This window comes from Eriocheir sinensis, chromosome 25, assembly GCF_024679095.1.
Source record: "Eriocheir sinensis breed Jianghai 21 chromosome 25, ASM2467909v1, whole genome shotgun sequence".
NCBI classification, from domain to species: Eukaryota; Metazoa; Arthropoda; class Malacostraca; order Decapoda; family Varunidae; genus Eriocheir; species Eriocheir sinensis.
In genome coordinates this window covers 4,797,119-4,824,641 of record NC_066533.1, presented here as the reverse complement: position 1 = coordinate 4,824,641, position 27,523 = coordinate 4,797,119, and the positions used below count along the sequence as shown (strand labels likewise).

Genomic DNA, 27,523 nt, shown 5'->3' with positions numbered 1-27,523 from the left:
TTTTTATTGTTATTAGACTATTATCGTTCAGTCGAGTCTCTCTCTCTCTCTTCTCTCTCTCTCTCTCTCTCAATGGAGTGAATATTTATTTTTTCGATAAAAAAATAGCATGTATAGTTATTATGGATGTACTCGATCATAGTCTAATAACAATAACAATATTTATTAGCAACCTAAAAAAAAAATCGGACATGAAGAATTATCAATAAATCCAATAAATAAATCCGAACAACTGGTACCGGTACCGAGCAGTCTGGTACCGGTACCGTACCGTTTAGCTGGTACCGTTAGTACCGGTACTGGTACCGGTACCTGCCCACCCCTATACAGCAGACCATTGCGCACGAAATATTGGTCATTCACATAAAAAAAAGTTGATATTCCCAACACCCACGACTCACAAGTCAAGTGAACACGAATCAGTCTTTATGCCGACCCTCAGCCAGGGATTCTATTTACACATTAATCCACTTAGCCCTTCCTTGTCTCCCAGTCCTCTCTTCCTGTGGTGGTCACTATTTATCAACACAAAACTTTCCTGGGTGACACAACGGTATCTATTCTCATTCCGCCTCTCACATCAACTATTTCCAAAGGGCGAAAGGGGGGTAAATCGGGTTCTGATGAGTGTTTTTTTTAGGTTCATGATACAGAGGAATGGCCAGACTACCACCACGGTTATACAACTGCTCCTGGAAATGCACAAAACTCCTACGAAAGCCGACAAATATCAGAGCTTGGGCGCCGAGGCCTCATCCTCTATGAAGCAACGCTCACTGACTCGCTGTTTGCATACACCGAACAGATGACTGCGGCAATGCGTTTTTTTTTTTTTTTTTTTTTTGCGCTGTTTTGTAGGAATGGTCAGCACATATCCGCTATCCCCTGATGTTTAGTTTAACTCTTGCTATACTTTTTTTTTCTCTTAGGTTCTATGAATTTGACTATTTTCTTTCTTGCCTTCCTAATTTTTTTTATTACTGTTCGTTCCAGTATTTTTTTTTTATATATGCTCATCGTCAACTCTCATTTCATTTCCCCCTACTCAGCCCACTATGATATACCTCTCTCTCTCTTTGGTATTTAATTATCAGTATCTATAACTTGAAGTGATAGTGCAGTAGGCTAACCAAGGAGCTGACGGCCACATTCCAACTTTTTTCTTGCTAGGTATACGTCAGTTTCTACCAACTCGGAAACCAACGGCAGCTCCGGAACTGTTTTGCCTTTCGTTAAATTTCACACACCTGCTTCACTTCTTGGTCTGTTTATGCCATGCTATTACTAATCATTAACGTGTAAAGGTGGTTCATTTAATTTGTATAGGGTTTGGGTGGCTGACACTGATGAAACTAATGACAAGGGAATGACCGAGGACGGAAGAGCTAGTAATATGAGCACTAATTTGTCCTAGGCAATGTATTGAACAGTATATCCAGACTTCCTTCCCGATGTTTCATAAGGAATAATGACAGATGCATTAACAAAAAAATACTTTATTGAAATGGATAAGACATTTATTTTATTCACTCACTACTACTGAACTCTACAATCTTCATGTGAATAATGTGTGGAAAGTTTCCTCCCACGAAGAGTGAGGTGATGGCATTACACTTCCCCTCCCAACATTGGCCTCATGGTAATGTTTTCCTTAGTACAAAGTCAGCCAATAAAGCAGCCAGAGCAATGTAATCCAAAACTGATACTTCTCACCATCAGCCTCTTTATAATTACCCTGATGAAGCCTACAGACTGGATACCCAGACCACTTCATTCTTAACAAAATAATTACACAAAAGCAAGATAAATATATACGTGGATACCAGACAATAGCATCCACCCTGATAGGCCCATCCTCCTGCAGCCTTCGTATTAGTAATCACTTTCATGGTATCTTAAATAAAACCATGCACCATCACGAGTTATGGAGAATGTCCTTTCTGTCTCTTTATTTCTGAATATCCCACAGATGATGTCACTCCCAGCAGAGACAGGGAAAGCTTGACTGCTAATACTTGCCCTGCACTAAGTGGAGATTCAACTTCACCTCTTAACTCAGGACGAGTGGGCATCACTGTTTTCCTTGCCTCTGCCTCAGCAGGGGCATGGCAGGGGACTTGAGGCTCATGATAATCACCAACTAATCTCAATGGTGATGAATATTTGTGATGTCCATTTTAGTTTTTCCATGAGGTGGACCCAAAACAAGGCCCTTAAAATAAAGCCCAACTTAACGTTAAAGGACAGTTTTGGTCTTGGACTGCAGAGTCCTAAGAAAGTCACATGATGCTCTTCTTTGCCACTCCTTACAAATACATCCGTCAGTGCACAGGGAACTCCTTTGAACATTATATCCTACCCTTTCCTTCCTTCTAGCAGCCTGGTATTAAGTACCTTGTGACCTTCCCTACAAAGGCTTCCAGTCAAAACACAAATACATGTTACTGCTGGTTACTTCATAGACATCTTCCCTTCCCTGTGTAACACCCTGGTGGCTCAGGAACACCCAGAGCCAGGTTTGGTGAGTACATAATAAAGACATCCACAAACACAGTCGTGTGCTGATGCTGGTCTGACCTACTATAACCCAGAAAGTCTGTGTGACCCCCTAATTGCAGGTTGGCCTGGGGACCAACTCTGCTTCAAAAATGAAGGTATGTCTGCCACTTTGAGTGGACTAGTCAAATTAGTTCCCATACAGGACAAAAAACTACTCTTAAAAACTGAGCTGAGGCATGAAAGCGAGCTGTTGTTAAAATCAAGCTTTAATAATTTTTATTTTAACAATATTTCACATTCATATACCAGCCTGAGTAGATTTCTCCTTATGTGAGATAGCTGGACTAGTGCATTTGAAGTGACAGTCATACCTTACTCTGAAGCCACATGCAATAATCATGAAGAACATCAAAACCTGGTGCTGTAATGCTGGTAAGCCTTCCCCGGGGGGGGCACACGCTGGTCACGACACCATCACAACCACACTTAAGGACTAAGAGAGGGGCCATTGCAAAGACATTCCCTCTGAACAACATTGAACTGAACTGAATGTCTTTGCTCTCCTTCCTGACACAGTTCATCCTTCCTACTAAAATTACTGAAGGGGCTTGTATAGTTTCCCTAAACTTCATTATCAGCTAGGTTTTGTGCCATTAGTTACATATTTTTCTTAATTCCTAACACAGCTCAGCCTTCCTATTGAACAAGAGGTTAGTGCTAGTATATCCTCGATGAACCTCATTATTCATGGGGTTCTGCATCGTTGTTACATTTCTCTGCAGATCCTAACACAGCTCAGCCTTCATGATGAAAGCGGTTCCAGCAAGTCCTGCACTTCCTCCATGATAATTAGCTATAGTTGGCACCTGGTAACTTGTCTCCTAGGTCCCGTCCCTTCACTCACCCTCTCTGTGGGTAGTGTCAACTTCAGCTTGATCCTCTTTTAGCTTGTGGTTCCTTTTAATTCCTTAGGTAATCTTAAACTAAAAACAAAAAAACAAACAAAAACACATAATCAGTGCTGACTCCAGGAAGGGGCAGGGCCTAGGGGACGAGTTCCCTGGTGTCAATTACAAATTCTGTGTCATTTAAAGGAATGTACTCTTGCTTGACTGAGCCCATAGTGCAGCCTCACAACTCATGTTTCACCTGGGAATGAAGACCTGTACCCCCTCAGACATCACAAGCCACAGCAGAACATCTACAAATATGAGGAAAGGTAAGAACCAGGAGCTTGGTGACCCACAATCTTCTTTTCATGGACGTGTCACACCAGCACATTTTCTAGCATCCTTGAGTATTTTTTTACTAGTACCGGCATATTTGGGTAATTGTGCAGTCCTCTGCATCTTTTTGCTTTGTCCCACAATAATGTGAACCTTACTAAATTGTCACTGATTAAATAAACTTCCATAAAAAAAAAAAAAAAAAAAATCTAATGAGTTCAGATGATATAGAATGAAATCCTGATAAAAATAGACAATCTGAAAGGGTGCTTCTGAAAAATAGAGGTTTATTTACTTAGTGACAATTTAGTAAGGTAAACATCATTGTGAGACAAAGGAAAAAGGTGCGCAGTGAGTTAACACATTTACAGGAATGTGTTTGTACTGGTAGAAAATACTGAGAGGTGGCAGAAAATGCACTTGGGTGACACTCTTGAAACACTCACATGAAGGAGTCAGTTCCAAGACAACCATGAATGTTCTGATAATGTTAACCCTTTCTCGCACCATGACGCAAGTCGCGTCAAAACGTAATCGTCTACATTTGAGCTTTTGACTCAAATCGTCAAAAACTTTAAAAAAATTGCCAAAAATAAAGTATCTTTCAGAATCGCGTCAATTTTTTTTGCGTCAAAGATCCAAGCTAGAACTATAAAATAAACTAATTGTCAACTCTCTCGTGCTGTTGGATTTGAAGTGATAATTGCCTGTGGCTTAGTTGCCTCTCAGCAGGCAGCCTGTGAGTGTGACTGTCGTCCCTTTAAATTATTTTATTCAGTCGGTAAACTTCGCTATTTATTTGCATTTCTTGATATTTTTTCTTTCATAAGGCAGAATAATCTCTTCCAAAACCAATGATATATAATACTACCAGGAAAAAAGAATACTCGTGGGTGAAATCGATAACATGATAAAAATTTTCGCCGCATGGGCCCCCTAGGGAGCCCCAGACGGTTGTCGCAGTGGAAAGAGAAACTTATTAAACTTATGGTGCGTGAAAGGGTTAATTGTTCATCTATAAGCTCCTGGCTTTTCTCTCCTCCCACTGACTCTGGCCTGAAAAAAGTCACTTAAGCCTTTGAACAATTTTCACAGGGAAGAAGAGATATACAGACATGTATCAGCTTCTTTCTGTGTATATGTGTGTGTGAGTGTGCTCGCCTGCCACCCTTTTGAATGGATATGTACAATAACAAATAGATAGTGATCTTCAGGGTAGAGCAGGGAGGGAAATGTATAGGAATATATATACATGAATGGTAATGTGGCAGAGAAGCTGCTGTCATGGCAGTAGTGGCAAATGCTGCTTCATCTTCTGCTTGGGTCATCTGAAGCATGTTTCGTGCTGGCTACAGTATGTGGTAGGAAAACGACCTTGAAATGGCATATTAGCAAGCCCGTATAGAAAAGAGGGGTTGATGGAGATGATCCCCCTACCCCCTAATAAAGAAATATTACATGGTCTAAGATGGACTTTGATATAATTTGTAAGTGATCCTTAACTGCCTAACACTGTCCAAAGTATGCTGAATTAACCAAGTCCTTGATCCCCCTCCCAAACCAGTTACTATACATGGGTTTACACAAGACTTTTGAATGTGTGATCTATGGATGAGAAACCCTGACAGTGGTAGAATGAATGATAGGTTACCCCATGCAGGCAATATTTTTTCTGTTGACTACACTCTATGGTAGAAAAATGGTCTTGAAATGGAATATTGAGACTTCTGAATGTGTGGTCTAAGGATGAGAAAGCCTAGTAATGGTAGAATGAATGTTGTGTCACCCTCTGCAGGCATTTTTTTCTGTTGACTACAATCTATGTTAGAAAAATGATGGTATACTGTGAGTTCTAAATGTGTGGCCTTTGGATGAAATGGCCTGGGAGTGATTGTGGTGGTGGTGGTGGCTTATATGGTGTGGGTGAAGGGGCTGCAGGGTATGTAAACCAATATTTAGGTATCATTTCAATCAGTCCCCATGGTGGGAAAATGCAGTTTAGGTACAAAAATCAACAATCATCAAAATACAGGCGCGTAACTTTCATTTAGAGTGAAGATTGTGTTCCTAATAAAGTTGTGTAATGTGGATTTTGCATAGTTTAAATACTATTATAATTTTTTCATTAAAAATACTTAGCAAGTCAACATTAAATAAATGGCATAATGGAAGAAACCCAAAGAAATTTTTTAAACTGTGTACTTCCAGAAATTATGAATTCAAACTCGCAGAGAACAAGAGGTACAGGCAACCCCACTGTATGAATGTTCACGCAACAAAAACTTGTTTTGACCAAGATCATGTATTGCTACCCTCCACTGTCCTAACAAATACCAAAATTTGCTTTAAAAGCTCTTAATCAGCTAATTCATGACAACTGCCCTCCTCCCTCTCTTACTGCCTTGTTTATATCTCCTCCACCACAGCGCCACCACAGGAGAAAATGTGTGCCTTTCACTTTCATCCTCTCATCCAAACCAGTTCAGCATTTTGCCACCACATGTGAAACATAATATTTTGCCATCATGCCATCCAGGTGCCCTGGCAAACAAATCACAAAGCCTGCCATAATAAGGAAGAATGAGAGCTGTGAGAAGACAAACAAGATAGCTCAACACTATGGCCTGACATCATCGACAGTCTCAACATTTTTCATATTGGGTAAATTTACTTAGGAGGCAAGAAAAATAGTCTCCAATGATAGGGTAACGATGAGGTACAGAGGGGTAAGGAACTCTCCATTCCACAATGGGTAATATTCATAGCACTGAGACGAGGCCAAACTCTTGAAAGGCATTTGGATGGTGTATCTTTGCAGACATGCATTTAGTTGTTCAACTGAATTACAACTGTATGGCTCCTATGCATATAATAATTCCTCTACAGCACATCTTAAAGGTGAATATTAAGCTTATTATGTTTAACTGATTTAGGGAGAGTGCTGCTTTGTATTATCAAAGAAGTATAGTAAAATCATTTTGGCACATGACACTCCCCATATACATAACACACCATGTTTGCATACAGGAATAAACTGTAATCCAAGCATAGGAAGGACCTCATTGGTAGGATAAGGAGCTGTTAGTGGGGCTCATGATCACTTCTGTACATAAATGAGCGTGCGCAGCAGCGAGCAGAGTTCTGTCATTTTTGGTTTTAATTCTCCAGGTACTGAAAAGTACTTACTACTGAATGTTTCATTCTATAAAAAAGTGGGAAATAGAATATCAAGCAGGCAGTGAACATACCCACAAGCAGTTACACAGCTGTTATGTAGGAGCGTGGGCAGCAATGAGCAGTGCCCGACATTTTTGTTTTCAATTCTTTGGGTGCATACGTATCATACTCCTGCAAATGACTTACTCACTATTAATATCTGGTAATGATAATATCAAATAGGTAATGAAAACTGGAACAACTGGTTAGCTGACACATGTACAGTACATGTCATAATGTGTGTAAGTGGCAGTAACAGCCTCTGTCATTTTAATTCTTAAATTCACTTTCCTTACTCCATCAACCCTGAGTAGCCCCATGATCACAGGTCATGCAGTGTATTATTTCACAGAATATAATGTGAATGTCAAATGGTGCATGACTGTATACATAAGACATTTTATATACACTACCCAGTGCCAGGTGAGGGCAGGGAGAGGGTTCAGGTCCTGCCTCGGCATTCAACTTGAAAAGTTTTACAATACACTCATAGCATAAAGATGTGGCCAAAGTCAGGGATGACATTCAGCTGCTGGTTGTAAACAAAGCCACGTGAGTTGTATGTATCATTGATACAATTACTTATTTTTACTGTTTCTTCAGTTTCACAGCATATAATGCCTTTCCTCAGCCATTTAGGGTAAGGCACAGTGAAGGAAAGTCTAGTATATCTATCAGATTGAGCAAAAAATGGGTTGATGTGGGTAAATGGGGAAAAAAATTGGAATCCTAGAACCAATCTTCAGTAAGCAAGTTGAAAATTCCCTTCTGGATGTAGTCTTGGGTTTTGGCACAGAAATTTGTTACCAGCTGCAGGCCAGAGCAGCGTAGGTGTCTATTCTAAATTCTTTACTAATTCATGTCAAATTCACAGGGCATCCTGAAGTTGCTGTCAAGAGCTTATTATGTTCATATTCTTGTATATATGTTAGTGAATCCTTTTTATGCCTTCTGATGGATGATTTATAATGTAACAAATATTATCTGCTTTAAAACTATAAGAACTTCATTACCAGCTGAATAACTGATGGAGACGAAGTGAAATTCAGGGAATAAATGTATAATATAATGACAGAGAAGAATTGCTGACATCATCATTGTTATCATTGTACAGATTTGATGGTAAAAATGTGCACATAACACCACTGCCATCCATGATATTCTGACCCCACTGTCGGGCACATTAATTCCGGAATAGCAAAAATCAGTACTTTATTATGTAAATACTGATTTGCATGTCAACTTTTTTGTTGCGTTGTTTTCTATATGTGAATTAGAACACTTTTCATGTATATTTGACAAAATAAACCTAAAACTGAGAAAATGTGGTGCAGTGCAGAAGATATTTTGGAGGGTAAGCTAAACTATAATATGCAAAATAATTTAATGTAAGGAACTCATCGAAAACTTATACATGAATGATGTTATAGATGGACTTGATTTCCATTTACTGGAAACATAATCATAATGTAAGAAAGGGAATCCAGTTTTATGTGAGTGTAGAAAAAAAAATCCCTCCAGAAAACAGATCCTAATATTACATTCTTTCAAAATTTCAATGATATTAATGACTGAAAACTGAAATGAAATTAAAAAGATCATCATAAATACTTTTTTTTTTTGTACTTGTTTTTTGTTAATGAATATGTATTTTTCATGACTGCATTTTCCACAGAAAAGGTGAGCTAAACAGCACTGATTGAGAGACTGGAAACTGAATAACTGGACACGCTAATCAACTCATCTTATGATGATTTTGAACAATGAATAGATTTTTGGGAACATAACCCACTTGTGGACTGGGGGTTGCCTGTTTCTGCAAAAAATGTAAATAATCCTTTTCTGAGACTGGGTTAATTTTTATACCTTGACTCAATTTTCCACAGTAATTTTTTCTTTCTTAACATGAATATTAATAGAAGCAGTGTACAACCTAGCAAACAGATCTTGGGTGAGAATGGCAGTACAAGGCTTCTAAAGCCACTCTATCATCATAAAAATATTTGCAGCAATGGGAGACTTTCCAAGCTGCTTCTATGTGGAGGGAAGCACTGTACTTACTGGTCTCTGTCCGGAGCTGGCAACCTAACTCAATACAGAAGGATCAATAAATGCAGTGTTGTCCTCTACATTGAAGCAGTTTTGAAAGTCACATTATCAACCAATCTCTAACCCTGTAACTGTCCTAGATTTACGCTCCTTGTCATAGTGACTTCTTGGGTCCTGAATATTTGTATATTGTGGTGACCTGCACACAGTGATGGGATGAGACATACAGTGATTAGCAGCCATACTCCAAGCTCTCCCTTACTAAGAGATGTCAGTTACTACTTGCTGCAGATTCTAAACTGCTTTATACCTTCATTAAATCACTTCCAATTAGTATTGCATTAGCCCATTTGCACCATAGTATTTTCAACAGAAAGTAAATGTTGGATGTAGCCATTACCTTCTCAAAGTGGTCCACAGAAAGCTCGTAGGTAATGAGTTTGGCTGGCTGATATTGTTGGAACTGACCTCAAAGGAATGGCCTAGGAGGGAAGAGCTTGTAATCTGGGCACAGGAAAAGAGAAGAGAAAAGCAAGCAGAGCTAAAGACACTGATAGGAAAAACTTATGACACCCCCAATAAAAAAATAGTGTTTTTTCTCTCTATCTTTGATAAGGGAACAACAAGAGAACAGGTCCAGAAGAATGAGGTAAGACATTGTGATGAGAGGAACTTTGGGATAAAAAAAAAAAAAAAAAAGTTACTGATGAAGGGAAGAAGGGACAGAGGAACAAAAGAAAGAAGGAAAGAAAAAAGGAATGAAAAATGGATAGCAAAGAGAAAGAATGAATGAAGGACAGAAAGAAAGATGAAGGGAAAGTAAGATAAAAAGAAAGAAGGAGGGAAGGTAAAGAAGAATAAGAGCATGACTTTAGAAACAATGAGAAAGGAAAAATGATAAAACATGAAAGAGTTAGGAAAAGATGAAAAGAGAAACACAATAAGAAACTCTGGGAGGGGCCAAATTATAAAAACAGGAAGGAGGGGAAGATAAGGAAACTATGAGAAAGGAAAAATGATCAAAGACTAACTATGAACCAAATGAACTGCCACTGCCACCACCGCCACCACCACCACCAGAGGGGCCGCCAGGGTGTTAGCTTCGCAGCATGGACACAGGACTAAGGTCGGTGCCGGTGTCGGGAATATCCTCATCATCGCCCTTGGAACCTTCGTGCAGCAGGATGTACTCACGGGAACTGTACCCGAACTTGACCACGTCCTTCTCCAGCAGCTCCACAAAGCGCTTGGCATCGATGCGCCGGTTGTTGACGTATGTTCCGTTGGCCGACTCCAGATCCAGAATGTACGGCTTGACAGTGCGGCCTGAGGGAGTATAGTTAGTTGATCAGTTACATAAGCAGTTGTAGCCTGTTGCAAAAGTCTGTAAGAGATGAAATAATAATTGATAACAAATAATAAGTAAAGAAACATCCAATGGCTACAGCTTCTTTCCAGTATTGTTAACTTGAGCAGATTTGTCAGTTTTCATCAATAAGTCACTGCCCTTCCCTTCATTGCTTTGCCTACCCTACAATTCCCCGGTATACCATGCCCTGCTCTGCTTTTCCCCTCCCACTGTCTTGCCTTACTATGTCCACTCCTTCACTTCACTGTCTTGCTGTGCTTACCCTTTGTTCCGTCTCCTCTTTTGTAGGTGACGAGCCTGTACTGCAGGACGGCGTGTTGCTTAGAGCAGGACGGGTGGTCGGTGGGGATGTCGGCCACCTTGCGATCCCTCCCGATGAGGTAGGCGCTTTGGCGGTGGAGCGGCAGGAACGGCAGCTCCTCGTCCCCCTTGAATATGTACCTGAAGAAGGGAGGGATGAGGCATAAAGGGATAGAATGGAAGGCTAAGCATGCACTACATATATGTGTGTGAAAACAGAATAAAAGTAAAGCAATGAAGGTTAATAGTGATGAGAGCAGATAATGGGAGAAACCTTCAAAATTGACAAACACATCTCTGGAACTAAATATGGGATTCTTTGGTAATGCTTTTAATATTATTTTAGAGACCAATGTGTAGAAGGCACTAATTTCTCAATATTTGCAACCTTACTGCCAAAACATGGAAAAATAAAATAAAATAAAAACAAAACACACACAAATAACCCCCCCAGAACACAAGCTCTCACCATCGCCACCGTCGCTTGGGCTTCCTGGCCTCGGGCGGCTGCGAGTACTTGATCACCACGCCGTTGTAGGTGTTGGCGTCCTCGGCCAGCTTGCCCGTCACTCCCAGGTTGGGCTTCTGCCGCTCCTCCCCCTCTGCAGGGTCCTCGCTGTGACCACCACCGCCGCCACCGCTGCCGTCGCCGCCTCCACCACCACCACCATCACCGCCGCCACCACCACCACCACCACTCAGCCCCCAGCCAGTTCTGCTTGAGCAAGAATGAATAACAGTGAACCATTAATTTCATAAGAAATGGACTTACTGAACCATACCAAATATCTCATAGTTTTTGTTATCATTTGATAATTTATTAAAATTAAATAAAACTATTTTTAACCTTTTTCTTTGATACGATTACACTAAGTACTGCAAACAATATCTTTTGCTGTTACCTGATAATGTCCTGAACTTATCAACACCTCCAGATATGACAAACTTTTGGGTGAGAATTTTAGTATTCCTCCCCTCAGTTAGCTGATTAAATAGAGTTCAATGGACACATACATGGTTTATTAGCAAGAATTACATGGCTTCAAACAAATAAAGGGGGAGAGAGATAATGCTAATTGTTTGGGTAGATACTAATGACATCAACATTATTCAGAAGAGATCAATATGCCATGGAAAGATAAAGACTGCCAAGTGAAACAGGGTCATAATAATGCTGCGTCACCTGCTTGCCCCACACTCCCATCCACCCACCTGCCGTTCTCTGATGCCGTTGAACTGTTTGTGGTGTCTGGGCGCGACCTGCTGCCCGGCTCCTCCTTCACCTCCACCTTCGCTCTGTGCGGTGGACGGTGGCTGTTCTCTTGCTGCTGGTGTCTTCGTCGTTGGTGCTGTTGCTGTTGATGATGGTGCTTCCTCTTCCTGCTGCCACCATTCTCGTACTCTCCTTCCCAGCCGCCCTCACTCCCGTCACCCTCCAGGCCAGGCTCCACTTTTATCCGCCGGCCAGGGTCGTAAGGGGTGTCCTCCTCTTCGTCCCATTTGCTCGTCACCGGTCTGTGTTATGGTGAAAAAACATTGACGACATAGAGAAATAAAATGAGTAATAGTACAGAAATGACAGGAAAAAAGTACACAATAAATGTTTGATGTTTAGCGTCCTTCTTCTCCCGTATACTGTTAGGGAAGACATTAACTGATGCCACAGAGAGAAAGGCTAAGGATAAAAGTATTTTAGAGAGTTTTTGGCAACTGAAAATTCAATATATAACTGATGCCACCTAAAGAAAAATGTCCACCCCTTGTTGTAGAAGAAAATGAGTCCTTGCTGTAGTCTGACACAAATATGAAGTCCGTTTTGGTGGGGCCTGCGCCTCTCCCCAGCACTGACGCATCACCCCTAACCACAGCTGGGCGTTATCGCGATACTTTATCGCTGATAACAAAATCGGATTATCGACCATCCGCTACTTATTTAAATATATATCGGTATCTTCGTTACTTTTGTTAACAAACTAGCGATAATTGCTACTTTTTTTCCGCCTCTCAGGAATTTTTTTTTGTCTCCTTACTGCGCATGCGTGGCCCGGTGTTGTATGAAAAAACTTCATGGTATGAAATATCTTCGGTGATGAGATTTCATACTTAGGTCAAGAAAATTAAAACACTAGGTTATTTTTTTTTATGCTACTCAAAAATCAATATATTATAGAGAAAAATCATTTAACTTTGCCCCCAAAATGATTATTCACTGCCTCAAATTTGATATTCCATATTCGTTTGTGACCATGCCATGATACTGAAGACACCTGGTGTTGTGTTATTTGGTGTCCCATCGTCAAAAGCTGGCACTTTTGTGTAAAAACACTGGTCTCTCGTGAACTGCGCATGCTCAGACCATTAAGTGTAGCCCTGTACAGTCTCACAATGCTTTTTTAACACATTAAGAGTTGCTGAAAAGCTGAATCAAACATACAGTACCACCATCCTCGCTGTTTCTAGAACGACGTACACTCTGTACATATAAATACAACTCGTACAGAGTGTCGTCCTAGAAACAGCGAGGATGGTGGTAGTTGTACTATATGTCTGATTCAGCCTTCCAACAACTCTTAATTACGGTTTAAAATCTTTGTGAGACTGTACAGGTCTACGCTTGCTGGTCTGAGCATGCACCGTTCACGAGAGACCAGTGTCTGTAAACAATTTTTGACGGTGGGGACGCCAAATATATAACACAACACCGGTTCAGGCATTTCTAGTATTAACGTCCATATGTACGTGTCAACGTGTGGTTTTAAGGTTTTGTAAGTTACAGATAATATATTTGTCTTTTATTGAATATCGGTATCGTTATTTTTGTTTTCATTATCAGTTAGTCGTTATCGGAATAAGGTTTTCTGTAAATTGTGTAAATATTCTGTATATATTAACCCTTAGAGTGCGGGTGGCGATATATTTCTCTGGATGCTGTGCACGGGAAAAATTTAAACATTTAAAAGAGGTGGAAATGGTGTCTTTCTTCTTTGCAATAATTGTATATTCATTTAGTATATATGGTGGTGTAATAAAACTTCTCTCCTAATAATAATAAAAAAAGTTATGACAGCCGAAAATATTGAGCATTTTCTCGTGGCCATGACATGTTGTGTGGTAGCACCTCACTCACTCTCATGCAAGCCCACGTGCTCGCCATGCTGTGCAAAATTTCTGTTTGTTTCCTTGACAATTAGATCCAATAAATCATTATCCAAAGATGCAAGAAAGTAGTCACATTCTTGTTGCACTTCTGGGAAATTATCTGTGTTTCCCACCTGAACACTGTCAAACTGAGGCACACTTGGTATAAAAAAATCACCACTGGTTCACTGAAAGTTTCCGTCACTAGCAGCAGCACTAGCTCTTGCACACCCTCTTGTTGCAGTAATCCTAGATCGTGAAGAAACATGGCCACGCCTCCGTCTTGAAGTACTCAGGGCTGGGGTAGGGAAAGGCTGCGAGGCAGGCGGTGTACATACATCACTATCACTGCTTCGTTTACTAATGTCTCCAAAATTGGATAGCCAGTCACTGTCAGTAGTATCACTGTCAATGTCACTACCATAGCAGTCATCAGTCACTGTCACTTTGATTCGCCCGCGCTCTACTTCCGCCCGGAGCAGAGGAACCACTTGACGCGTCACGAGACATGACAGATGTATTTCGAACAAAAGTGGAAAATGATCTGTGGCCTTCGGTAGGCCGTGCACTGGAGACGAATGAGAGAGATGCCAGATGCCTCCACCATTCTTCTGAGTCAAGAACTGGCGGTATATTTGAAACGTAGGGAGTGTAGAGTGTGATGATTATATATATGATCCCCGTATGGGTGGGGGATGTGGTAGCGCACTTATATATACGATTGCCATAATCTAAGGGTTAATTAAGACCATACAGTGCTATGAATGTTGAGTTCTAAGATAATAGCAATGAATTGTATAAATTCCATAACATGTGACAACGTTGCTCTCTGATGTTGTGAGCGGACAGTGGTCGAGGACACCATGTCACTTACTCCCTCACCTCCGCCGTGATGGCAACTACTCTGACTCATTCTCATGTGCTCCAAACTCGAGAAAAAACTTATTTACAATGTGAACAAATATTTTTTAGAAGAAAATGCTAACACAGACTATATCTTCACCTTCAAGGGTAGGTTTGGCAGCTTGTGAGGAAATATCCTGTATGGGACCCCAAAAACATACTTCATAGCTGAGTCAGACTATAATGTGTGTGTTGTAGAGCAAAATAAGTTTTTGCTATAATGTGTGTCTGCATGTAAAAAGAGGAATGACTGGACCCAAACAGTGGCAAGGAAAATGGGCCACAGATACACAAAGAGAAAGAAGAGAGGAGGTTGAAGACATGCTATACACACCTTGCCTCACTCCTGCTCTTGTCTCTGCTCCTCTTCTCCTCCTTCCTCTCTCGCCTCTCGGTCTCCCTTGATGCTCGTCTCTCCCTCTCCGGTTCGAGCCTTTCCCTGCCCCTCCTCTCCTCCATCTCCCTTCCTTTCCTCCCTTCACTGGGCCGCTCCAAGGATGCACCACCCTTGCTCCGCTCCTCACTGTGGTGGCGGCGGCGGTGGCGGTGTTTGTGTTTGTGCTTGCGGTGGTGGTGGTGGTGGTGGCGCCTCTTTCTCCGGCTCCCTCCTGTGGTGCCATGGTGCCTCCGCTCCTCCGTGTACTCCTCCACTGTGTGTCTTGACCTCTTCCTCCGATCATCAGGGTCACCGTACTCCTGAAAGGGAGATGGTGGTGATGGTGGTAGTGAGGTGGTGGTAGTAATGGTAGTGAGGTGGTGATGGTGATTGTGCAGATGAGATGGTGGTAGTGGTGGTGGTGTTGAAAGTAAAGAAAGCACTGTGTAGTACAGCTCACGCACATTCTTAAATCAATGCAAAAATTATGATTTTCCTAAATAGAACCAAATCATTACATAAAAAGCCCCTACAGCCTACAATAGCTTGACCCACTCAAAATATCAACCATGCCCTACTGAAATGTTTACCTAATCTTCTTGTAAGTATAAATTTTCTCAAGTTTGCTGAGGGGTTATGTAGAGAAGAGGTTGGAGTTGGGACTAATGACTGTAGTCCAAACTATTCCTAACTATCAGTGGTCCAGTCACGACGACCGGGTCGGGTGCGAGGAACGCAAGACTGCGTCACGTCCATTGAGACCGAAGAGACACAACCATCACAACCATCAACGATGTCAGGCATGTTGCATTGTTGCCGGATGATGCAGGACGGCATTGTTTTCGCCAATATCGATCATTTTTTCATTTCATAAAATAATACAATGTATAACATACAGTAACTGAAACAAAGAGATGAGGCAGAGAAGAAACAATGCAAACTTATATGGAACCCTGTGGTTATGAACGACACAAGTCAATTGACCAAATACATATGTTACAAAAGAAAGAACAAAAGTTAAAAGAAGTCAAGGCCCACAGGTAATACAAATAGTTGATGTTATGAAACAACGTGATACGATTTGCCGGCGTTTGAAAGCTTGCCATCCTGTGTACTCATACATAATATTATAATAAGAAAGCTGCACACTATGCATATGCATACCTTATATGTAATGTAGCTATAAGTACACATATAAAGTAGTAAAATAACATAATGGAATGAGCAGGAAATTTGAAATGAGGGGAGGGGAGGAGGAGGGAGGGGCAGGGGGGGATGAAGGAGGAGGGAGGAGGAGGGGGGAGTGGTGGGGGTGTTTGGGGGGGGGGGGTGGGGCGCGCCTCTGAAAGTGTAGACGTGACCATGCATAGCAATATGATATGTGGGCCATAAATTATGTAGGGGTGTAAAAGGCTTGGTGTTGAAGTACCATACTGATCCGACAATTTGTTTAGGAATTATTTGCGAAAAACAGTGTAACACGGCCAGTGAAACCCATAGTAGATATCAGTTATTGCTAACTCAAAAACCAATGACAGTTTCTGAAAATAATTTTGACCAGTATAATTCACATGCTTCACTTCAATGACTATTTTTCTTGTGCCATGGTTAGGACTTCCACTAGGATTTTTTCCCTAAAAGTCCAAATCCCTGGGCACTTTGTATGAGGGTCCCATAATCTTTTGTTACATTCACTGACTCCAGTGTATGATTGATGATAGAGCAGGAATCAGTGATGAGACAGCATGTGGTCGGGGGAACTGTTATGGGAAAGAAGTCATGTGTCTTCAAAACTTTGGCACATTAATGATTGAGCAACCTAAGCCATTTTTTGCTATTTCACCTGAGGTCTTGGGTTATCAAGAACCCCCAAAATTACAGCTATTATTTAACAAACCTGAACAGTCAATTTCAGAGGCACAGACTATGTATTAATTTCTGGGTAAAATATGATATTTTCATGGTGAGATATTATCACAAGAGAAGAGCTGTGAAAGTGTTGAAGTAAGTTTGGCAAGAGGCTACTTTTCTTAGCTTTGATATGTTATCATCAATTAGAGTAAGGTGGGGTCCTATAAGTTAATAGAGATCCTGGGGTTGAGATGGCAATCTGTGGGTCAACAGCTGGATAATCTATGATACAGTGTTTGTTATTTGTACTATAGTCCAATCCCTTAGGCTGGATCTTCCTCAACAGAGGCAGGATCACTAGCCGAGAAGAAAGAACACTGTTGATTGGCTGTTGGTGGGTGGGGTGGCTGACGTCTCCATCGTCCAACATATTCATGTAGGTTCAGAAAATACAGGTAGTCCTTGAGTTACAGCGTATGAGACTTACGACTGCTGCACTCATGACCAGGCCAATGATATTAGTAATACTTGGTTAAGTAATGAGCTGACATTTCAAACATCCCACCATGGGTAGAGCAGCAATTTGTTAATATTGCACTCCCGTGCTTCACCTGCACCCCTACCCTGCTGCTGTCCTCATGTGCTGACCCCGCCCCAGCTGGGCTGGGATAAGGCAGGAGGGGGGAGGGGATGGGTGGGCTGGGACAGTCCACCCACACTTCCCCCTTAGTTACCTTTGGAACTCAAGCTCATGCTCTTGCCACTACTCTATCAGTTTATAGGCCTACAGTCTGCTATACAAGCGCTTCCGCGAGATCTAGAAGATGCCAGATGATTAGAAAAATGGCATCCCACAACAACAGCCCCCTCACAATATTCCTGCAGCAGCTTATAAAGACAACTGTTTACTGGAAACTGCAATCATAGTTGAGCTACACAATTACAGAAAGTAAGAAGATACAGCAGAGGTGACACTAGCCACTCAAATGTGTCCTTTGTTAACAAACACTGACCCCCCCCCACCAACACAACCCTCCAAATGGCTTGGTGGTGGGGACCAAGACCAAGCCTAACCAGCACTGCCATCTTGGCAATACTTGGTAGCTCAGTTTCATAACAATGCACAATATTGTGTGGCTAAAGAATCAACCAAACGCAGGACTGGGGCGAGGCGTGCTAATGAGGACAGAGGTGGGTAAGTGGGGGAGGGTAGGAGATGCGGGAACACCGCTCTATCTATGGTGGGACATTTGAATATTGTTTTGTTATTTTTTAATGTTAATTTTGAGTTACAACCAATTCAACTTACGACTGGCCTGTCAATCCCGCATCCCGTTGTAACTCGAAGACTACTTGTATTGATCTTTCTTTCCATAGCTCATTTGTCATGCAAGACATGCAAATTTTGTTGCCATCAGTGGATTGAGCAGTGAGTGTACAACAATAACACAGTTTTTAAAACTCTATAGATAAAAAAAAAATAATAAATAATAAATGTGGGGAGTAGAATTCAGAAAATAAAATTTAATGTTTATACTTTTTACCAGTCTGTCTTTGTCTCCTCTTATACCATAAATTATCTAAAATCTGAAACCGCCTTCGTATTCAGGAAGATTTTATGTACCAGAATCAATGTTTTATTCCAAAACTGATCAATAATTGTTGCAAATACACATAGTAAGTAAAAAGTGATATAAACTTCAACTGAACGTAATTATTTTATTTTTACCCTATCCAGTTTTGAAAATAGTTTTTAGTTGTACAATCACTACTTAATACAATGATGTCAACAAAATTTGCCTGTCTTATGTAACAGATGAGCTATAAAAAAAAAAAAAAAAAAAAAAAAAAATTGTTGGGCGACAGAGATGCCAGACACCCAGCACCCTAACTGCCAATCACAATCTTCCTTACCTAATTGGCTAGTAATTCATTGAATGGACTATAGCAGTAGGTCTCTACAGCAGTTTTTGTGATAAACTAGTCCTAACCCTCTCCATGAGAAAAAGCATCATATTATACCAGGGGTGTGGAGTCGGAGTTAAAATTTTCCGACTCCGACAAATTTTAAAGTTGCGACTCCGACTCTGACTCCGGCCCCCATGCCCCTACCCCTCTATTGCAATTAAAAAATTTTTTTTTATAGATGCTGTAGCACCTGTAGACTCTCTTGAGGTCCTTTTTCTTACATGTATTTACATCCAAATTATGTGTACTCTAAATAGACAACATCTAGATAATGCTAAAAAAAAAAACTTCACAACTACATTACACGATATATGATTATGTTAAGGAGTCGGAGTTGGGGGTATTTTTACCGCCTCCGAGTCTGGCCAAAAGTAGCCAACTCCATCGACTCAGACTCCACACCCCTGTATTTTACCCAGAAATGAATAGTCTGTGTTTTTTCAAATAAAGAGTTCAGGTCAGATAAATAATCTCCAAAATGCAGTCATTAACCAGCAAAAGTGGTTTACAGAAAGCTCTTAGAGAATGGAGTCTGAAATACTGATACTCTTGGAAGTTATCTCAAGGAAATGGCCTAGAATGGGAAAGCTTGTAATAACGCTGTTAGTTTCAGAACAATGTGATCCTACCGCCTAAAATGGCCAAAATAAAATGAAAGAGTTAATAATGCAACTCACGTCCTCCTCCTCCTCTTCCTCTTCACTTGAGTTGTCCCTCTTGGACCTTTTCTCCCGTTTTCTTTTTGAGCGCTTCTTGATGTGTCTCCGCTGTCGGCGCTCCCGCTCACTGTTGCTATCATCATTGCTGCTGCTGCTGCTGCTGCTGCTACCAGAGGGAGAGTTGCTGGAGCCAGAGGAGTCGTCAGTGCCACTGACAGAGGGGCCACTGGCATACACTTCCTCCTCCCGATACTCCCTCTTGCTCTGCCGGAAAGAAAGAACAATAACTCACTTTCTCTCTACTTTAGCCAGGCTGACTGGGCATACCTAACCCAAAGCAAGTGATTAACAACACATGTGCTATGCAGTACTCTCCTGAATATTTGCCTGGTAGTGCTTCACCCACTTTGCAGCACTAGGCATGCTAGAGGGAAATAATTGTGCCCTTAGCCCCTAATGAGAATGTAGAGAAAGTTTAATCCTCTGATGCTTTGAATCACTTCTTAAGTCTCTGGATAAAGCTTTGTCTTAGGATGCTCTGAATTTTTTATAGAAGGTAAAATTCAGCAATACTGAAAATAGAAATTGAGTCAGCAAAGAATAGAACTTCTTCAACACAAATCATTTAGGGATTGATGGAAAAAGTAGAGTATAAATATATAGAATTGCACTTAATTCGAGATCGCCAGGCAAGGCTGCCACCAAATGTGTGCATTGCAACCCCACATTTTGGTAAATATTTTCTTTAATGCTGCTTCCTATTTTTTCTGCCGTTTGATATTCTATTAGTTTATTTGAGTGTTTTGAGGCCTCATTTGTTGTGCAAATGAATAGGCTAGTAACCATAATATGAGCAAGATAATTGGTCAAGGATTAGTTTAAATAATATGCTGAACAGTCACACCTCGGTTTACGAGCTTAATTCATTCCAGACTTTTGTTTGCAAACCCCAAAACATGTACACCGAAACTGTTTGTAAGTGTAATGCTGAAAACACAAAGATCGCACACTAGAGCACAAATGTTTGGGGACACGAACGCGTGGGTGCCACCTCTGCGTGTGTACAATGTGGATGAGACCTCATTATCAATGTTTTCCACTCTGAGCACTCTCGACTTGCGGTGTACAAAGGGAACCCACGCTTGCGTCTTCCGCTTGTACAAACAGGATGACTGTAAACCAAGTCACCGCTAGTAAAGCAAGGAATTTTTAGTTAATTTTTCTTGCTTGTAAATCAAAACACTTGTAAAATGAGGCATCACTGTATCTTGTTTCCTACTAAACCAAATGCTCTTCTGTAGTTATGTATATTTTCTACTGACTACAAACCTCCCAGAAAATCATAGGAAAGAGTGTAGAGATGAAAACAAGTATGAAAAAGCCACAAAATGTTTGTGCGATGTAATGCTGTAGGTAGGCATTCAAAGTTTCAATTTGTTTTATAATGACCTAAAGGAGTGGTGCTCAATCTTTTTGGTTGGCAGGGCCACATTAGATGGGCAATGTGTGATGAAGGCCTCATATTGCCTGCAGTGTGAATACGCATAGTAATTGATATATTCTACACACTGATAACACTTATTATGTTGTGTATATATTGTAACCTTCTGGATAGAGTCGTAATCAAAACACTTCTTACATAAATTGCAGGTCATGGGGAAATTATCAATTATAAGCTACAGTAAAGTGAAAACCTATATACGAGCGACAACATTTCGCTGTTGGGTAGGGAGAGGGGAAACCTGGAGCGGCTGCGGTGTGCCGGAAGGGTGGGGGAACTCTATTGGGTAGGGGTCCACGGGAGGTGGCGTGGAAGACGATGGGTAAGGGGAGAGGTCTAGGAGTGGATGGGCAACGGTGGGGAAGGCCCAGAAGGTAGTGGTTGGGTAGGAGAGGGGTAGGGAGCCAGAGAAGGACTGATCGAGAGGATGAGTCGGGGGATGAGAGGGCAGGGACATGAGCGAAGGAAATAGTCAAGCAGGAGAGAATTTCCAACAAAACTCTAGATTAGCCTGTTTTCAAGGGAAAAAAGTCAAGGCACCAAGGACCCAGCCCAAAAGCCAAGGTCTAGTAAAAAATGCCAAGTAGTTGCAATGCGGGACTCACGTCAACAAAATCAGTGAAGCTAGCCAGCATTCAGGCTGCCAGATGAGCAATAGCCTTTTTATCATTATAATATTATAACATCATTAAGTTCACATATAATAAGATATTCAGTAATGTCAATCATAATATAATTTATATTGCTGCATATCATTAAAATTAAATGTGAACAAATAGTACGTATCATCATAGTGATAAGTAGGTTATTTTTTGGTTACTTGCCGAGGGCCGCATTACACTTCCTTGAGGGCTGCATGCGACCATCAAACAGTGGGTTGAGCACCCCTGACCTAGAGTATAAAGAAAAGTATTTTTTCATGACCAGCATTGACCATACATACGCTACTGCTACTTCAAGTATAGACGATTAGTAATCATACTAATTAATTTGTAATAATCTGATAAGCATCTATTTTTAACTTATTTTTAATGAGAAGGACCAAAGGAAATTCATATGCCCTATCTCCTTCAAAATACTTATTATGATGTTCATAATAAGATCTGCCAAGACGTTTATGTGAATATGCTTTTTGTAAAAAGTGGAAAAGGCAACAACTTAAAAAGTTTTTAAGTTAATCAGTTTTTATTCTAATATTTGAAGTTATCTATCAGATTGAGGCTGTCCTGGCTGAACAGGGCTGGCTCCTCCACGTGTTAGCGGAGATTAGTGGAAGTAATACAGCAAACGCTAATCCGCAAATTAGCAACCTTTTTGTTGCAAATGCAAATCCACAAATGAAATGGAACTTACGCTATGGTGGATTTGCGGACTAATTAGCGGAAGTGCCCAGCACTGATGAATCTACATGAACCTTCTAATGGGGAGGGTGGGTGGGGGGCTTTGCTCCCTTTACACCTCTGTGCTTCTACATTTCATCACAGTAGGCATTTTTCATATTATGGTTACTATTCATGTGCACATCAAATGAGGCCTCAAAACACTCAAATGAACTAAAAATATTATCAAAAGGGAGAAAAAACACCAAAAAGAGGAAGCGGTAATAAATAAGTACTCACATTTTCTTCACATAACCTAATGGATAGCAACCTATCAGCACTAAGACAGTAACCTACTGGGGCCAAAATACTCACCAATAATAGTAACCAATCACTGTTTAAATTGTAACCAATGACTGCTAAACAAAATAATAATCTGGGGCCGAGAAGACAACTTTGAGCAGGGAAGAGTGGAAATGGTGAACGGCCAGAGAATTGATTCGGACATACTCATGGTAAAAGTTTATCTAATTTCTCCTTTCTGCAATTAATCAATCAATCAATGGGGGCATACGCCACAGGGCGCGCTGCCTAGCCCACCCTATGATGCTAAGCCCAGGGTCCTTCCGGGTAAGTTTCCATCCAGGCCCCCTTCTCATCCTAAGTACCGTACTTCCTTGCAGGATCAATCAACTTGCTCAAGCTATGAACTCTGTGGCCCGTGGGTGTCTCCTTGGCCTCCTCCACTTAGGACTGTCTCTTGAGATAATACCAAAGAGAGGGTAGCCACCACTTTAAGTTAATACTTACTATATAGATTCAATTTTGGCCCTTGAATGCTGTGCAGTAACAAATGACTTCCAGAAAATAGAAAGGAGGTCAAAGGAGGCGAAGCCCCCCATTAGGGAGGTTGTGGGGGAAAGCACCCCCAATTAAGGGGGTCGAGGGGGGTGAACCTCCCATTAGATAGGTTATGTTGTTAGATTAAATTTATTCGGCATGCGGTATGGGCCAGCGGAAATATGCAGCAGTGCAAGACTGGACAAGGTAGCAGCGGGGGTAGGTCCACTACACGAGCCGGTGGTAATGGGTGGGAGCAGGGTGGCGACGGGTGCACCTCCGGCATTGAAAAGTCAATCATTTAGTAATTTCTGGAAATATTGAAAAATATACTATCCCCATAATAAACAGCACCATATTTTGTCCAAAAATAAGCAGTTAGTGTCTCAAAATTAATAGACTACCCTCTCTTCAATAATCTTTGTCTCTTGCAGAAACAACCTGATGAGCAGGGTCAGCTTCTGGGTGGCGAGCCACATGCCCATATAGCTGGAGTTGGCATTGATGGAATATGCAGGGAATATAGGAAATAGCCTCTCTTATTGTTTTGTTGTTTTGTGGGTGGCTGGAGAGGTACAGAAGCAGCGCCTGCCTGCCGCAGCAGGCCTGGGGTTAACTTTCGGAGGGCTCTGCGTGTGGGCTCCTGGAATGGCCTGAGCCTCTCGGAGGATCACCAAATGCTTTTACTTTCTGCATTTATCTAAAAACCTGTCCACGGGATTCTGGTTATTATTTTTATATGAATCAATGAAGGCGACCCGCCGGAAAGCACGAATGCTATATGCCAAAAGGCCCAGCGGGCGACACTTCACCAATATCGGGAAATACAGAATGAAGGAGAAAGCAAAGAAAAGGAAGATGGAGAAAAATCTAGTAGGTAGTGAGCAAAGAGAGAAGAAAAGCATTCACATGTATTTTAAATGTTTCATAATTACTAAAATTAATAATCACATTAAGAAGTGTATTCCACAGTTTGACGGTCGCTGGGATGAAACACCGGGAAAATTGTGATGTATTACATCGGTCGACAGACAAGGAACAGTCATTTAGCCCCAAGGAGTGTCGTGTAGCACGCGATAGTTGTGAGAGAGCAGGCAAACGATGGTGCAATGGGTGGTCGATATTAGGCATAATTTTGAAAAAATAAGACAATGATCCCACCAAGCCACGATGCCGATGATTAATATCGAGATTCGGAAGAAGAAATTTAATCTGGTTGAACTCATTGGTTGGTGTGTGCTGATTCAAATTTTACCTTCACAGTTTTGGAAAGTACCTCCTACTGAACACTAGGTCCTACAATGAAGCTGAATTGTTCTCTCTCCTCGGCCTGGCATCCTTTTTAGTCCCCTAATTATTATCATCTTGGTTCCTGGAAGCGCGGCGGGCGGGTGAGTAACTAGGGCACCGCGGGGCCTGCCTGGCCACACGCCCCCGGCCCGCCCCCGCCCCCGCCACACCGCCCACGTTCATGCAGCGGCGCCCCTAGAGCCTGAGCACCCCCCCCGTGCAGGCAGGGGCGCCGGGCCCAGCACAGTACCTTCCCCATGGCCGCGGCGCCTCGCACACAGCCTCGCCTCGCCGCCGTGTAAACAATGTATCCTCTGGCACCTACAATTTACATGTGATGTTTTCTGAAGGCACGTTATAAAGACAAAAAAATACAGCAGGATACAAAAGAAATTAAATGAGATATATTTATAGTAAAAGAAAAAGCAAGTCAAATGTCATAAATTACGTATATACACACTGATTGATGTTATCATCTCGCTTGTATGAATTTACACATAGTATTCTCTAAAAAAAAACATCATAAAGAGAATAAATAAAGATGATTTTTATGCAAAGGATGAGATAGATGAAAATATTATGTAATGTTTTTTTCTCAACCTCATGTATTTAATTACTTTCATCTCGTTAATGCGAAAAATAAATACTTTGATTTGATATAAAGGCATTAGTTAGTAGATTGATCCCTTTATCATGGTGTAATACCAATAGCTATACTCTCATAAAAGTGTTAGCCCCGCGGTCTTTGGATGGCGCGAGCGTTGTGGATCAACGTTGCCAGATTGTCGTACTCAGCCTCCTGTTTTTGTTGATTTTCGACCCCAAAACTGCCTTCTCGACCCCAATAACTGCCTTCATATATGGTTATCGTTAAAATGGTTAATTATTGGTGTTTTTTTGGCAATAGCTATGGCTCAGAAACTGGTAAATACGAGGCTCTGAATACGATAATCTGGCAATGGTGTTGTGGAGTGGACAGGTGAGACATTGAAGTGAGAGGCAGTACTGACAAATTATCGTATTAAATATTGTATTTAAAATTTTTAGGCCTCAAAACTCTTGTACTTTCATAAATAACGATAGTGCATTAAATTTATCGTTGAAACTGTTAAATATTGATGGTTTTCGTTCTTTTTGCAATAGTTATGAATCAGGAACTACAAAAATACATTGCGCTGAGTACGACAATTTGACATCGCTGGTGAGAGGGGTTGACGCGGCGGGGTTCGGTGCGATACTTGCAATGATATAGTTATTTCTTATTTGCTAATCCTTATTAATCGTGTAATTAGGTTCATGCATTGTTTTTGTTAGTTCTTGAGGTCAGTCCGTAGTCGTGAGTCAGCGTGGGTGTCGTCGAGGGTGAGCGTGGGGTGACTGTCCTGTTCTTACCGCGTTATTTGTGAGTGATTGATTGATAGTTTATTGTTGCAAGTAAACAACAAAGGAGAAGAGAGGAGCATGCCATCCCAACTCCCAGGCAGTACAGAGTGTGATTATACAACTACGGATACATGTGGAAGTAGCACCAGAGGAAACTAAAAAGATACAATGGTTGGTATAGGCAGTGTGTCGATCTTTACTTAATATGTAGCTCCATACCGTAGTTCAGGGATTATTTACATTACTTCGATGCATCTTGGAGTTGTTTTACGTTCCTGATCATGTATTCTATCAAAACCTAAAGAGTTTCCACTGCTCAAACTACTGACTCCCTCGTACCCGTCACTTTAGGCTATGATCCGTATCGTCAGAAACTTCTACCTCACATCAACTATTTCCAAAGGCCGCAAAGGAGATCAGTCGGGTTTTAATGAGTGCTTCTTTAAGTTCATGGTACGAGGAAGGGTGAAACTACCAGAAGGGTCATAAATCTACCCCTGGAAATGCCCATAACTCTTACGAAAGCCTTGTCAAATGTGTGCTTGGGCGTCGAAATGTTTAAAATTCGACCCTTTGTTTCTGATACTCTTCTACCATATCTTAGCCCACAGGAGAAATTTATCATGCAAGCTTTTTATGGCCAACGTATTATAATTTACTGCTAATCATCAAAGTATTAATGATGCAGCTCCCCCTTTTATCCCTATAAGAAAAGGAGTGAAGTTGCTGACGCCGTGGCTAATCCTATTATATTTATTTTTGTCAGAGTTGCCGGAGCGGACTGTCGCCATAGCTACACGTTCACCCTCGCATAGACAACACAAGGATCATGAAGGATGCGGACACACGGAACACATCGCCTTATGAGGTGAGAACAACGCTGGTACTAACTGACGTCTCTTAGTAACGGAGAGCGTGGAACACGATGTCTTATCACCAAGGAGGACGACAAAAAAAAAAAAAAAAAGGTAGCCTATCTACAACTCTGACTCAAACCGGACGAATCACAGAAATGACGGTATTCAATTAAATAAATAAAAGAAAGAAAAAAAGATCTCCGCCTTCCATTCAAACCCTCTGAATGGTGCACTAGAGCCACCCACCGACTAATTTAGTGACTGACTGACTTGCTGACTAACTTGAATGGGAACTGTGAGGCCGCACGTTATCCTATTCGTGGCTTTAGCTTTTCCTGTGATTCTCACGTCACTGGTATCATATTGCCAACACGTAAACCCCTCTATTCGGCAAGGGGCCCCATGCAGAAGTTTCAGCGGGGCATCGTTGCTTCGTGCTACGGCCCTGTGCTTGCCAAGATTTAGTTCTGTGCCTGCGGAAAGAACGTGGAAAATGCGAGAATGCGTTCAATTATATAAAAATCGCATGAATTTATATGACTAAAGATATCATAATACTAGAATGACATGAAGAGAAGAAACAGGGGTCATGGATTAGGGAAAATCCCACGAATTCATATGATTGGAGATAAGATGATATTAGAATAACATGGAGAGGGGGCAAACGTCATGGGTGAGGGAATAATCAAAGGCTGAAGATATTATACTGTCATGACGACTGAGAACAATAGAAGAACTTAGACAGGCCATATAATGCTTGGAACTGATGAAGGGTGAAC

General features: G+C 41.3%; 1 protein-coding gene across 2 annotated transcripts; it reads right to left on the bottom strand.

Moving 5' to 3' along the window:
- Positions 1-1,480: 1,480 nt before the first annotated feature.
- On the bottom strand, positions 1,481-24,850 carry LOC127003219 (smad nuclear-interacting protein 1-like). Of its 2 annotated transcripts, XM_050869598.1 has the most exons (8): positions 24,755-24,813; positions 21,880-21,947; positions 19,573-19,818; positions 15,035-15,396; positions 11,872-12,174; positions 11,129-11,374; positions 10,622-10,800; positions 1,481-10,316 (listed from the first exon to the last, which is right to left on the bottom strand). In XM_050869598.1, exons 2-8 carry the CDS (start codon positions 21,919-21,921, stop codon positions 10,087-10,089), a joined length of 1,608 nt encoding a protein of 535 aa, XP_050725555.1. In that variant the 5' UTR covers positions 21,922-21,947; positions 24,755-24,813; the 3' UTR covers positions 1,481-10,086. The 2 variants fall into 2 exon arrangements, with proteins under 2 accessions (XP_050725555.1, XP_050725556.1); XM_050869599.1 differs by lacking the exon at positions 21,880-21,947 and having other exon boundaries at positions 24,755-24,850.
- Positions 24,851-27,523: the final 2,673 nt, after the last annotated feature.

What these genes read in the sequence shown, in the direction of transcription:
- LOC127003219 (XM_050869598.1), bottom strand. Translation starts at nt 21,921, where the DNA reads ATGGTCGCATGCAGCCCTCAAGGAAGTGTAATGCGGCCCTCG. An exon ending in ACGGCATCAGAGAACGGCAG is followed by an intron (nt 11,375 to 11,871) that starts GTGGGTGGATGG and finishes TTGCTCAAGCAG; the next exon opens with AACTGGCTGGGGGCTGAGTG. An exon ending in AAGAGGAGACGGAACAAAGG is followed by an intron (nt 10,317 to 10,621) that starts GTAAGCACAGCA and finishes ATACTCCCTCAG; the next exon opens with GCCGCACTGTCAAGCCGTAC.